The 12908-nt window shown below is 46.9% G+C and overlaps 2 protein-coding genes across 5 annotated transcripts in view; both read left to right on the top strand.

Moving 5' to 3' along the window:
- The window catches only part of LOC146835006 (sodium/glucose cotransporter 4-like), a 736053-nt gene that overhangs the window by 18844 nt on the left and 704301 nt on the right, over window positions 1-12908 (top strand). The gene's annotated exons all lie outside the window — the stretch shown is intronic.
- On the top strand, window positions 9645-10952 carry LOC146835007 (uncharacterized protein F54H12.2-like). Its single transcript, XM_085599953.1, has 2 exons — window positions 9645-10133; window positions 10245-10952. Exons 1-2 carry the CDS (start codon window positions 9645-9647, stop codon window positions 10950-10952), a joined length of 1197 nt encoding a protein of 398 aa, XP_085456079.1.

The raw sequence follows: 12908 nt of genomic DNA, 5'->3' as shown, positions 1-12908 counted from the left end.
ATAAATAACAATAATATTCAGATTTGTGTCCTTAGAATCTGAATAGCTTGCCAAAATAAACATGAAAAAAACAAGATATGCATCACGAGTGTCAATGTACACACAACTAACCTTGTGCTGCTGTGCTGACTAAAGAAGTAAACACAAAATTAACTGTTGTTATAAAGATGACTAATGCACACCCTTTGCCAGGTATCATGTGCTGATTTCACTATTTCCGTGAACACATGGAGAAACACTCACTCCTCAGTAGAAAGTTAGGATACCTTTGCTCATCATGTATGTCCCCAAAAGTGACAGGTGCCACGCCCCTCACTGTGTCTTTAAAAGTGACAGGTGCCACGCCCCCTCGATGTGTCCTTAAAAGTGACAGGTGCCAAGCCCCCTTGGTGTGTCCTTACAAGTGACAGGTGCCACGCCCCCTCGATGTGTCCTTAAAAGTGACAAATGCCACGCCCTCATGATGGATGTAGGTGCCCATTTGACTCAAGGGGTGGGCTGTCATAGGGCGGGGCTGCTTTTGGAGACATCAGCGAACCAGAGCCCTATGACGGCTGTATGCCCTTGCTGTGGTGTAGAGGTGTACGCCCCCTTTTAGAGGTTGTTTAGGATACATATAAGGCATCATTAAGAGCCTTGTACAGCAAGCAGACGCCTGAATACGAAAAGGTGCCCACAGCAAAATGAAGAGATACAGCCCACTCGTGAAAAGGCCAGTGTTGGGTGGCTTCCAGCCCACTATCAACAGATATAACCGCAGCTTAACACCCCTGTCAATGGACGAGAATGCTCAACAAGAAACACTTACGGATATGGGTTGAGACGTTACTGGTTTTGACAATGGCCTTTGTCGGCGTGTGGAAGAACTCAGTCTCAAGGATTGAGTATGCCGGATGTCCCCAATTAAGGTCGACAGCAGCGAAAGTGAAAGCTCGTGTAGTGGCAGCGTGTATGCTGGCCTAAGCTTCGTGGACATGGAGGAGGATGAAGAATCGATAGTTCCACCTAACACACCCATCTATGAAGACATTTTCAGGAGGATACGGCTCCTGAGAAGGTCGTTGTGCAACAGCCGGGTACAAGCGTCGAAGATGATGGGGAATCGCTGGACATTAGAGATTCTCAAGATTTCAAAGCCGCCGCAGAGGGCGGTGAAAATCCTGAGGTTAGTAAAAATGTTATGAGCAGGCAGTTACATAATGATGTATTTTATTTCTTCAACTAAACTAATGACATGTCAATCTTTCTTCTTTTTGACTCCTAGAGAGCAACCCCAGCTGGATGCACATACTTCATAATGCCCTATGGTGAAGAAGCTGTAGCACCTCCTAACACACCTGTCTATGAAGACTTGGGTCTACAGGAGGATACGGATCCTGAGAAGGTCATTGTGCAACAGCCTGGTACAAGCGTCGAAGATGATGGGGCATCGCAGGACATTAGCGACTCTCAAGATTTCAGAGCCGCCGCAGAGGGCGGTGAAAATGCGGAGGATAGTAAAAATGTTATGCGCAGGCAATTACATAATGATGTATTTTATTTCTTGAACTAACGGACTGTCAATCTTTCTTCTTTTGAACCCTAGAGAGCAGCTCCAAAAAGGCCTGCGGCAGAATGGCGGCCTGCAAAAGCGAACACTGTAATTTTCAATTATCTGTGGTGTTTAAAACAGGCTGAAAGTTCCACATGCCAAAACAGTGATGGGTGCGACAAGTGTGTATGCGGCACTAAGAATGGCGCGTGTGAAAGGAAGATCCAGGATTGTCCTACAATGCCAGGCTGTGTGTTAAGGGTTTCGCAGCGGCAGTGATACTAAACTGTGTCAAGCGTGACTATTACAGCCTTTGTCACGGACACTAATTGAATGATCCTCAGCAGACGGCGCACGAATGTTTGTGCGAATCATACAGAACAAGAAGAATATGATATATTTGTAGTTTGTTGGACCCGTACAAGGTGTATAAACTAATAAGGGTGGTGTACGGGCTGTACACTGAAAAGAAATATGTCCATCCTGATATGGTGAGGATCTTGTCAGTGAAGAATGAGATCCGATACGCCCATGACCCGAGCTTCACATGTATGCAGGGGCTGTGCGCGGCTTTTGATAGAAAGACTCATAGAAAGGCGTATTTGTAATCTGTATAAAAAAAATAGAAAAATAAGGTCTTTGGCCACCCAAAGACTATTTTAAATAAGGTCTTATTTAACGTTACACGATAGTGTGTATTTAGAACAAAGTAGTAGAATGTTACACCGCAAGGTGGCTATGTGTTAATCCATCCTTACAAAGCTTACTGTGAAAATGTAAAGTACCTTCTGTTTATGTTTTGTTAACATTTTTCTTTACTTTTAATAAAAGGTCCTTATGCAAAACAAATGTCATTCATTGCCTGGGGTGCAACAATGATAACATGCCGGGGGCCAGGTTAAGAAAACTTTATTATGATACAAGGGGAGTTGGCAGCTTGGGAAGCGCCTAAGCTCTGTATAGAAGGGCTGTAGATGAAAACGAACCTGTAAGCAGAGACCGGGTGAAGACCTGTTTATCACGAGAGGAGGCGTATTCACTCCATAAACCCGCCAGACGGCCATTTAAGAGGCGCCCTACAATCGTTAATCTGCAAATAGATTATCAATGGCAGGCGGATATCATCAGCCTTCAAGATATAGCAAATGCAAAAACAACAGTTGATGGACAGGATGCAGAACAATGTCATGCATTCATCTCAGTACAGAGATCTGGGCCAAAATCCACCGTTTGTTTGCTCACCATGCCATTCCAGTTTGAACCCAGCCATATGCAAATCAGTCTTGACCTTGTGCCTCATGGGAACAGTCCAGCCCGAACTGCCAAGCCAGGTCCTCCCTGGACTAGAAACAAGAATCCTAGGACCGGTTTTAGGGTTTCACCCCTCTTCAGCCAGGATAGCTTGATTCCAGTGGCATGGAGAGCATGGGACCCACGTCTGGGCATAGCCGTCCCACTCGGAGTGACAAATGCAAAAACAACAGTTGATGGACAGAATGCAGAAAAATGTCATACATTCACCCGAGTACAGAGATCTGGGCCTAAACCCATTGTTTTTTTCCTCACCATGCCATTCCAGTTTGAACCCAGCCATATGCAAATCAGCCTTGACCCTGTGCTCCATGGGAACAGTCCAGCCCGAACTGCCAAGCCAGGTCCTCCCTGGACTGGAAACAAGCGTCCTAGGACCGGTTTCGGGGTTTCACCCCTCTTCAGCCAGGATAGCTTGATTCCAGTGGCATGTTCAACACTCCGTCCATAATCCCCTTTGGTTTTGCTTTGCTCGCCCTAAGTCGGCAGGGTATGCCCAGACGTGGGTCCCTTGCTCACTATGCCACTGGATTCAAGCTAGCCTGGCTGATGACGGCTGATTAGCTAGACACCAGGCCCAGGATGCTTTTTTCCGGTCCAGGAAGACATGGCTTGGCAGTTCGGGTTGGACTGTTCCCATGAGGCACAGGGTCAGACTGATTTGCATATGGCCATGTCTGAACTGGGGTGGCGGAATGAGCTAAAGAATGATGATGGATTAAACCCAGATCAGTTGACTGGGGGTGAGTGCTTGCAATGTTCAACACTCCGTCCATCATCCCCTTTGGATTTGCTTTGTTCGCCCTAAGTCGGCAGGGTATGCCCAGACGTGGGTCCCTTGCTCACTTTGCCACTGGATTCAAGCTAGCCTGGCTGATGACTAGGCCTGGGCTAAATTTCCGTTCCGCTCTCGGAAATTGCGATAATTTGACATTTTCGCGTTCCGCGGAGAGCGCGAAAATGTCAAAATTCCGCATTCCGCAGCTTAGAGATAATTTGTTTCTTGCTCGCGCTGTAAAATAATACATTCTCTCGCGCGCGCGATCGCCTTACCTGAATCCCCGCGTTCGCCGACAAGTTTTCCCGATCCGGTCACGTTCTCCACGAGATGTTGGATTGCTGGTAGCCATTTGCGCTGTCTCGCGACAGTTCGCGCCCGCAGTAATGTCATTGGTCGCGCGATCACGTCTTTCTTCTCGCGATCATGCACCGCGAGAAGAGTGAAAACAAGATGGCCGCGCCCGCGAGCAAACGCATGGGTAAGTTGGCGAGCCGCGACCACGCAGAAAATACCCCAAACAGGCAGGAAAAAACCTTCCGCATCTTCACGATATTTCCACTTGTTTGCGGAGATTTTTAACATTTTCGCGATAATTTGCAAAAGTCCCTTTCGCAAATTCTGCCCACCCCTACTGATGACGGCTGATTGGCCAGAAACTAGTCCCAGGATGCTTGTTTCTGGTACAGGGAAGACATGGCTTGGCATTTTGAGCTGGACTGTTCCCATGAGGCACAGGGTCAGACTGATTTGCATATGGGCATGTCTGAACTGGGGTGGCGGAGTGAGCTAAAGAATGATGATGGATTATAACCATTTCAGTTGAGTGGGGGGGAGTTCTTGCAATGTTCAACACTCCGTCCATCATCCCCTTTGGTTTTGCTTTGTTCCCCCTAAATTGGCAGGGTATGCCCAGATGTGGGTCCCTTGCTCACTTTGCCACTGGATTCAAGCTAGCCTGGCTGATGACTGCTGATTAGCCAGAAACTGGTCCCAGGATTCTTGTTTCCGGTCCAGGGAAGACATTGTAGGAGAGTAGGATCTACTTCACATGGGTACCCCCACTTTTTGCTGGTGTTTCACTGTTTTTCAACCTTAGTCTAGCTGTGGCCCTGCTAATCAGAACCACAGCCTAGCTGCTTCCTCTCTAAAATGGTTTGCATGTACATTAGGTACATTTCTAATTGGATTCTGGAGTGCCTTATAAGCCCCTGGTATATGGTATACTATGTACCTAGGGCATAGGTACCTCAGAGGCCTACCAGGGGCTGAAGCATGTATTATGCCACCCCTGGGAAGCACTCCAAAATGGCACTACAGGTCTGCTACTGCAGCCTGGGTAAGGGTGTGCTTACACCCCTCACAGTGCTATAGGCTACCTAGAGCCACATATTTATACAGACACATATAAACCTATAAGTCACTCCTATGGCAGGCCTTGATAATCCTGAAGGCAGAGTGCTTGGTTTTGTGTGAGAGGGTGCCCAAGCATGAGCTGAGCTCCTCTGCAGCTTTCGGAAATACTTCCTTATGGCTGTTCTGTGATACAGCCATACCATATACTCTTAAGTGCATTATAACCTCGCGGTAAATGCTAACTTTGGAATGGCTGCATCAAAACATGTTGTGTTTGGTGTCAAACATCTTGGAATACTACCCCCCACCAGTTCTGGCGGCGGGGGTAGCATTCCACCCTTCTAGAGGGAGAGACATGTTCACACTGGTCTAACCCGGTAGGACTTTCCTGAGCCCTGGCATCACAAAATGGATGCCTCTGCCACAGACACGGGTCTGGCCTCCTGCAGCTGACCGAAACTCCGGCAGGGGAGGCCTGGACAGTAGGTTTCCTGTCTAAGGGAGGGAGCACTCTCTGGTGCTTTGAAGTCCTGCACTGGGGGCACACTTGGTGTCCCTGTGCATAGTCCAGTTCAAGCTGGTTGCAGGGGCTACCTGCCCCTGCTCTGGCGTGAAACTGGACAAAGGAAATGGGTGTAACCACCCCTCTTTCCAAACCCTCCCATAGGTGGGTCCCTAGAGTATGTCCAACCCCCAAACTTAGTATAAGTATGGGAACCCAGTCCTTGAGACTTTAGATTACCCTGGATGAAACTCAGCAACATATATCCTGGACCTTCGACTTTCTGTCATGACTAGAAGACGGAAGAAATCTCCCTTGGGGTCAAGGAGTGACTCCCCTGCTTGGCAGGTGCCAAAGAAGCAACTGACTGGTCTGCATCGCTGAAGCTCCCGCCAGACGCCGAAATCTTTGCATCACCAGAGGTGGATTTCCACACTTCCGCGAGGCTATCCTGAGTCCACAGAAAAGCTGAGGCCTGTGGCTATCGTGGGTGACGTGGAACTGTGACCCCTGGACACCGTGAACTTTTGCAGCAACACTATCTTCCTGGTCCTCCTTGAAGTTGTGCTTTAGGCTCCAAGTAGACCCAGCCTTGAGTGCCTCCTGCACCGAAGATTGCTGGCCTCCACTCCACGAGTGACCAGTGGGCCAGTTTCAAGTGCAACCGTTCGAGGCTCCTTCACGATCACTAGCCCTTTGGCTAGCAGGTCCCCACGAAGGCAACCCCTCTTCTACTTGGGCTTTCCTGGTTGCTCCAGACGTGCCCTGACTTACCCTCACTGGGTGAGTCCCTCAGACCTTGCTGGTCTGCACCGCAGTCGGTTCTCAGAATTCCTGTGAATTGCCGTTGCCAAGGCTTGTTGGGTCCATCCTGGTCGCCGACACCGCAGCACTCAACAGACTTTGTGGGACAGCTCGAATACGGCTCATGGACTTTGTCGACACCTCCTGGACCTCATGGCTGAAGAGTCAAGGCACCCATCCACTCACCTGAAGCACACGACATCTGTGGGCATTGGTCCATCCTGCCCTTGGTCACTGGCTAGTGACCCAGACTCTGTCTCCTCTGCTTTCAGGTTCCTTCCATCCCAGATCCAGGCTTGGATCTCTTCGGACACTTCTCCTCTTCACGGCAGCAGCAGTACTTTGCAGGCTTCCATTGCAATCGACGACGCGACCCGACACCAAAAGACACCTAGCTTCCCTGGGTGAGGTACCTCGAGTACTCCGGTGCACCCATGGGTGCTAGCCCTAGAACTTCCTAAGTCCAAAAGGGTTTTGTCCTGACTTGATTCTAAGTGTCCCTAATTTTTTTAAATTCCAACCGCGACATTGCCCATAGAAGCTAACGGCAACCCGCGGTTGTGTCCAAACACTGCATACAGTCCCCGTGGGTCCCCTGTGTCACTACCTTGGGTGGTTCCTTGGGGTCCCAGCGATTCTACAGGCTCTAGGCCTTGTGTCTATCCCATTCGTGGTTCTTATACCACTGTTTTGGTATATGGTTTGGTACACCTCTAGGGCCCAAACGTGTATTTGTGCTATTACTGTTGATTGCTAACTTGTAGTTTAAGTACTTCGAACTCCAGTCTCATAAAGAGACTAGAGGGGTGTGTTTTATCCTAAATACATATATTTTGAATATATACCAGGTGTGGTTGTCCTTTCATTTGATCATTCAAGAGTTTATAGACTGGTAAAACAAGCTGTTTTATATTCCTTCAAGACTTAGCCTGAAGGCTGCTCTCCATAGCTACCACTAGGATAGCTTTCAATAAAGGTTGTCTTTAACCATTCACCATAAGGGGTCATTTGGACTGATACAAGGTGCCCACTAGAACTAGTGGACAGCATATATCAGGCCACCTTCTCACAGACATGGCTTGGCAGTTCGGGCTGGACTGTTCCCATGAGGCACAGGGTCAGACTGATTTGCATATGGCCATGTCTGAATTGGGGTGGCGGAGTGAGCTAAAGAATGATGATGGATTTAACCCAGATCAGTTGACTGGGGATGAGTGCTTGCAATGTTCAACACTCCATCGATCATCCCCTTTGGTTTTGCTTCAAGATTTAGCAAAGCATAACAGCGACGCTCATTATATATTAACCGTCATAGACGTCTTGTCCAAGTACGCCTACGCAGAAGCGCTACGCGATATAAGTGGGGCTACCGTCACAGACGCTATTAAAGCCATCTTCAAGAAGGGGCGATTTCTTCAAAAACTACAAACAGTTGCCGGTAAAGCATTCTTAAACAAGACATTTCAGAAATTATTAAAGCACCACGGGTTCAACATTTTGTAACACACAGAGGTAAAAGCAGCGATTGTAGAGCGGTTTAACAGAACGTTAAAGCCGAAGATGTGGAGGTATTTTACGGCCCACAACACCTACAGATACGTTGATGTTCTACAGGCTTTTTTAGATGTATATAATGCCAGTTATCACAAGACCATCAAAACAGGGCCCGTAGAGGTAACTCCTAGTAAATATTTATCTGTTTGGAGAACGGTGTACGGGCGTAATTTCGCTACAAATGTGAAGAAGCCTATTTTTGAAAAAGGTGATCATGTAAGGATTTCAAAATTGAACTGGGTCTTTATGAATGGCTTCCAACAGACTTTTAGCAAAGAAATATTTATAGTTGAAAGTGTGGAGCATAAAGAAGGGCTGTATATTTACAGGTTAAAGGACTACGATGGGGAAGCTGTTTTGGGGGTCTTTTACAAAGAAGAGTTACAAAGGATACCCAACGATCCGCACAGGGTGTATAGGGTTGAAAAGATTCTGAAAAGGAAAGGTAGAGGTGCTAATAGCCAGGCATATGTCAAATGGAGGGGATGGCTGGAGAAATTTAACAGTTGGGTGTTGGCCAGCTCCCTGAAGGGTGTGCGAGCTAAGGACCGTCTAAAAGCTGCTGATAAGATGGAGAAAACGCCCTTTTATATCACCCTGCCATCCAACGCTTCTAAGGGCATGTTCCCCGACAACCAGATATCTAATTAAACTGTAAAATTGGCTAAGCCTGTGGACCTGAAAAGGGATTGGGAGGTAGCCCTAACCGAAATCCAATACCCTAGAATCTGGAATACATTTACATAGAGCAAGGCAAAGTTTTACATAAAGCGTGAGCAGGACCCTGTGAGCATGGCTACTACCCAACCGTTTCAAGTGTTGTCGATGCCATCAACAAATCCATAGGCAGCATCAAAACATATACTAATACTCATTTGTCGCTGGATAACGTCAGAAGGAAGGTGTTTCTTAAAGCCCCTAATCGCACCACGACGTTTAACTGCTCTGGCAAATTAAGAGGAGTTTTAGGCACAGTACAGAATGCTAAAAGTCCGATCGAACAGGATCACACGTGCCATGACATTAATGGGGGATTCTACACGCTCTATGTGTATAGCGATATTGTAGAGGCCCAGAGGATCGGCGATAGTTATTCACCGCTGTTAAGGTGGGTCCATGTACAGAGCGAAAATAATACAATGGTCAATATTCAATTCAACATACCCGACTACATCGCAGTCTCTAAAAACTATTTGGAAACTATTTCAATTATGATCTTCGATGATCAGTCCGTCCCGGTGTCCTTTAAATACGGGAAAGTTATTGTTAAGCTTCATTTAAGGCCGATACGTGACAGAGGCTATTAAGCAGGCATCATTGTGGTTGTGAAAACATACGGGGACCCTTCTATGTACAGGGACTATTACCGAAACCAGGCTGGCTATGGAAGCCCTCCGCACTTTCAAGGGTCACCGGTTATGTATGGGGCCGGTCTAGGAGGTTTCTTCCACAGTCTGTTTATAAGAGCTATGCCCTTCTTGAGAAGAGGTTATGAAATTGCAAAACCACATGTTAAAGCGGCAGCTCCGAACATTGCCCAGGACGTTGTAGAGTCTCTTACTTCGGCGCTTGCCGAACGCATAAACAAACAGCCGCAAGAAGGCGCTGGTTTGGTGTACTGGCCTCACGAGAGTGTTAAAAGGAAGCGCTGCGCTTCGAAACGCAGAGGGCCACCTGCCCCCTATAAAAAAAGGAGGAGTTCGTCAAAGCGCGCTCAGAAAAGAAAAACCCCAAGACGGAAAAGAGCTTCGAACAAGAAGAGAACCGCCTCTAAAGTAAATATTTTTTAAAGCTGCGCAAACTAAAGCATGGCCTTCGTATATTGTGCATCGGGCGAGTGCGCCAAATCCGAGTTAGACTTGTTTACTCTAAAGCCCATGCAGACAAGCATCAAAAACAGCTTCTTCATGGAGGTATCACCTTTAGCTGCTTTGACGCCTCTACCCCCTATAGAGTTTTATGTATCAGAGTCCACGGATATGTATTTGGATCTCAACAACACGTTACTCCATCTTTTGTGTAAAATCGTAAAAGCGGATGGTTCCGACACAGCAGCAGACGCTAAAGTGGCTATGATCACTAACCCCCTAGCAACTACGTTTAATCAGGTGGACATCACCCTGGGCGATCGTCTCATCACACAGAGCGATAACATGTATGCCCACAGAGCATACCTCGAGAGCATTCTAAATTACAGTAGCGACGCCCTCGACATGCAGCTTTCAGCTGTGCTCTTCTACAAGGACACTTATGGCCACTTTGAAGCTAAGGAGCTGGACGGTGACAATCAAGGTTTTGTAAAAAGAGCATGTTTTGCGGGGGCCAGTCGCCAGTCTGACCTCCTGGGCCACATACATTCAGACCTCTTCTTCCAAGATAAACTGCTCATCAACGTAATTGATCTTAAGATCAAGCTCACGCTCAGCAAGGACTCATTCTGCCTCATCAGCGGGGATGCGGACCAGTACAAGCTGGACATACTGTCAGCGAGTCTGTTTGTAAAGAGGGTAAAAGTGCCCCCGAGCATCAGACTAGCTCACGCCAATGCTTTGCAAATATCAAACTCCAAGTATGCTGTGGAAAGAGTAGCTCTGAACGTATTCAGCATCCCTGCCAGTACTCTATTAACTCAGCAACATAATTTATTTATGGGACAACTCCCCAAGCTTATCATCATTGAATTTGTGGACAATACAGCTTTTAGCAGCGTCTACACCCCAAATCCCTTCAATTTTAAGCACTACAACATCAATTACACTGCGCTGGTCCATGAGGGCACCGTGATTCCTGCAAAACCCTACACATCCAGTTTTATAACCTCCAACTACATCAGGGAATATCAGGGGCTGGTTTCGATAACCGGGAAGCATCTACGGGACTGTGGGGTAGCCGTGACAAGAGAAGACAATGGGGCCGGATACACACTGTTCGCATTTGACCTGACTCCCGTCATGGGAGATGGCGATCACTACAACCTGGTCAAAAACGGCAATCTAAAAGCTGAAATACGATTTAGTAATCCGCTACCTGCGAATGTGAACATGGTCGTATTCTCATTATTTGACAGCATCATTCAGATTAACCACGCCAGACAGATTTTCTTTGTCTATCTTTAAAATGTTTGTGAAATGGACACTGTGCAGATACAGGACTTCTTAAGCAGGCATAAATACGCTAGGAAATACTTTTTAGGTGTTTTCCCTAGCGATGGGCTACCAGAAAGACCCCACACTCTAGTCTTTAACACCGATCCTCATTACAAGGGTGGAACACACTGGGCGGCCATGTTTATAAATAGTGACAAGGTTACAGTGTTTGACAGTACAGCCGAGTTCCCAGAACACAGCATCTATACACAGCACTTATTCAAGTTTGTGAAAAAATCCGCAGCGAGGGTTGAGTATAACAAGCGAAGGGTCCAGGATCCGTTAGCCATCACATGCAGGGAACACTGTATTTATTTTATCAGTAAAATATCAGAGGGTGTGGCGTTTAGAAATTTCTTAAATCTATATTCGAGTGACCTTGTTAACAATGACAGTCTAGTTGTGAAATATGTAAAAGAAAACACAAGGGCCTCGGTCAGACCTGCGGAAACATAATATAGCGTCTGTCAAAATTGTAAGGGCATTTAACGCGTGTATGTTTAATGATGAACGTTTAAAATAAAGAAATTTTTTAAAACAAGCATTAAGACAACGTATTTCTATGCGGCCACATACACCATAATTAAAATGTTTTAAAAGACGAGTGAGACGGGTTGAAAAGTTATAAAAGTGTTTATTAAAAACAGTTATGTAGGTTGTGCATTACAATGACATCCATTACTAAAGAAATATATATACACGTAATAGGCACAGTTATTCAAAAAGTCTGCAGAAACATTAAGGATTAATTCACGTATGGGCTTTGGACAGTTGCCTTTTTCTCTGTTCAGCTGGTGCAGGTGGGGTGCTCCAAGAGGGGGATAATCGTGGGACATCAGAGGCGGCTGGGGATGGAGGGAGGGGTGCCTTTAAGCTTTCAAGCATACAGCGGTGATCGTTATTACCCACGAGTGTGGAAGGGATGTTGAGTTCATCGGCGGCTTGAAAAAACTGATCCCAACCTTTAGGAGCATTTTGATGCGTTAGAGTCTTGGGATACGTGAGACCTTTGACTAGATTGTACATGTGTGAACCAACAACCAGCTGCCCCTTGTAGAGAAATTGTAGAGAAATTCGCCTCGCTCATTCTACGCTATTAGGTCTTTAGAAGCGGAGAGTTTACTCATCAACATTTGCGCTGCCCCCCTGTGCCTCTGGCTTATATTTCTTAGGAGGTCGTCAACAATGATATCTGAGGGAGGGGTCTGGGTCGGCTGCGGCTGTTGGGGATGCGGTGCCGGCGCCGGCACTGCTGGCTGTTCAGAGTAGGTAGCTTATTTTTTTCGGTATCCCACTGTTTGTAGTAGCTTAGAAATTTTTTAAGGGTGCTGGTGTAAAGGGTAGCTTTGTCGTACGGGTTTAGATCCATCCGGTTCAAAATGTCTTTAATTTCAGCATCCAGTCGTAGAGTCTCATGTCGCTGTATATCCCAGGTTTTGTCCGCAGAAGAGCCCAGTTGTTCCAGCTGTTGTCTAGGAACCAAATACATGCTCCATCACTGGCCCGAGAGGAGGCTTGTAATGAAGGGTATAGCTATGCACTGCAATGAGCCTATAAAACCCCCAGACTGTTTCACCAGTTTCTTCTTGGTAATGAGTGAGGCCGTTTTATTACTGAGCTTCTTGATAAGATGTCGCTTCTTCTTCAACACCTTTAACTGTCTCTTTGATATAGGGACGTTGCCTTTTAGGGTGTTTAGGGCAATTTCTGAAATGGCCGCCACTAAATCGTAAGAAGCAGCGCAGAGGAGGGCCTTTCTGTGTTGGGGACTGTCTGCAACCAACGTTTTCAGGAGGGCCAAATTGTGGCGTAGGCGGTAAAACATGGTCAACACCTGGGTTATAAGGGCCGGGCTACAAATGTCTCTAAAGGGCTTCAGCGCAGCTTTTTATAGGCTCGGACTTGGTCTTTGGGGTGTAAGCGACT

Source organism: Triturus cristatus, chromosome 4_2, assembly GCF_964204655.1.
Source record: "Triturus cristatus chromosome 4_2, aTriCri1.1, whole genome shotgun sequence".
Classification (NCBI taxonomy): Eukaryota; Metazoa; Chordata; class Amphibia; order Caudata; family Salamandridae; genus Triturus; species Triturus cristatus.
Note: the sequence above shows the minus strand (reverse complement) of the source record. Positions and strands in the feature narration are given on the sequence as shown.

Bases quoted from the DNA above. Each gene is read 5' to 3' on its own strand.
- LOC146835007 (XM_085599953.1), top strand. From the start codon at position 9,645: ATGGCCTTCGTATATTGTGCATCGGGCGAGTGCGCCAAATCCGAGTTA. The intron at 10,134-10,244 runs GTAAAAAGAGCA...ATTGATCTTAAG, and splicing joins ACGGTGACAATCAAGGTTTT to ATCAAGCTCACGCTCAGCAA.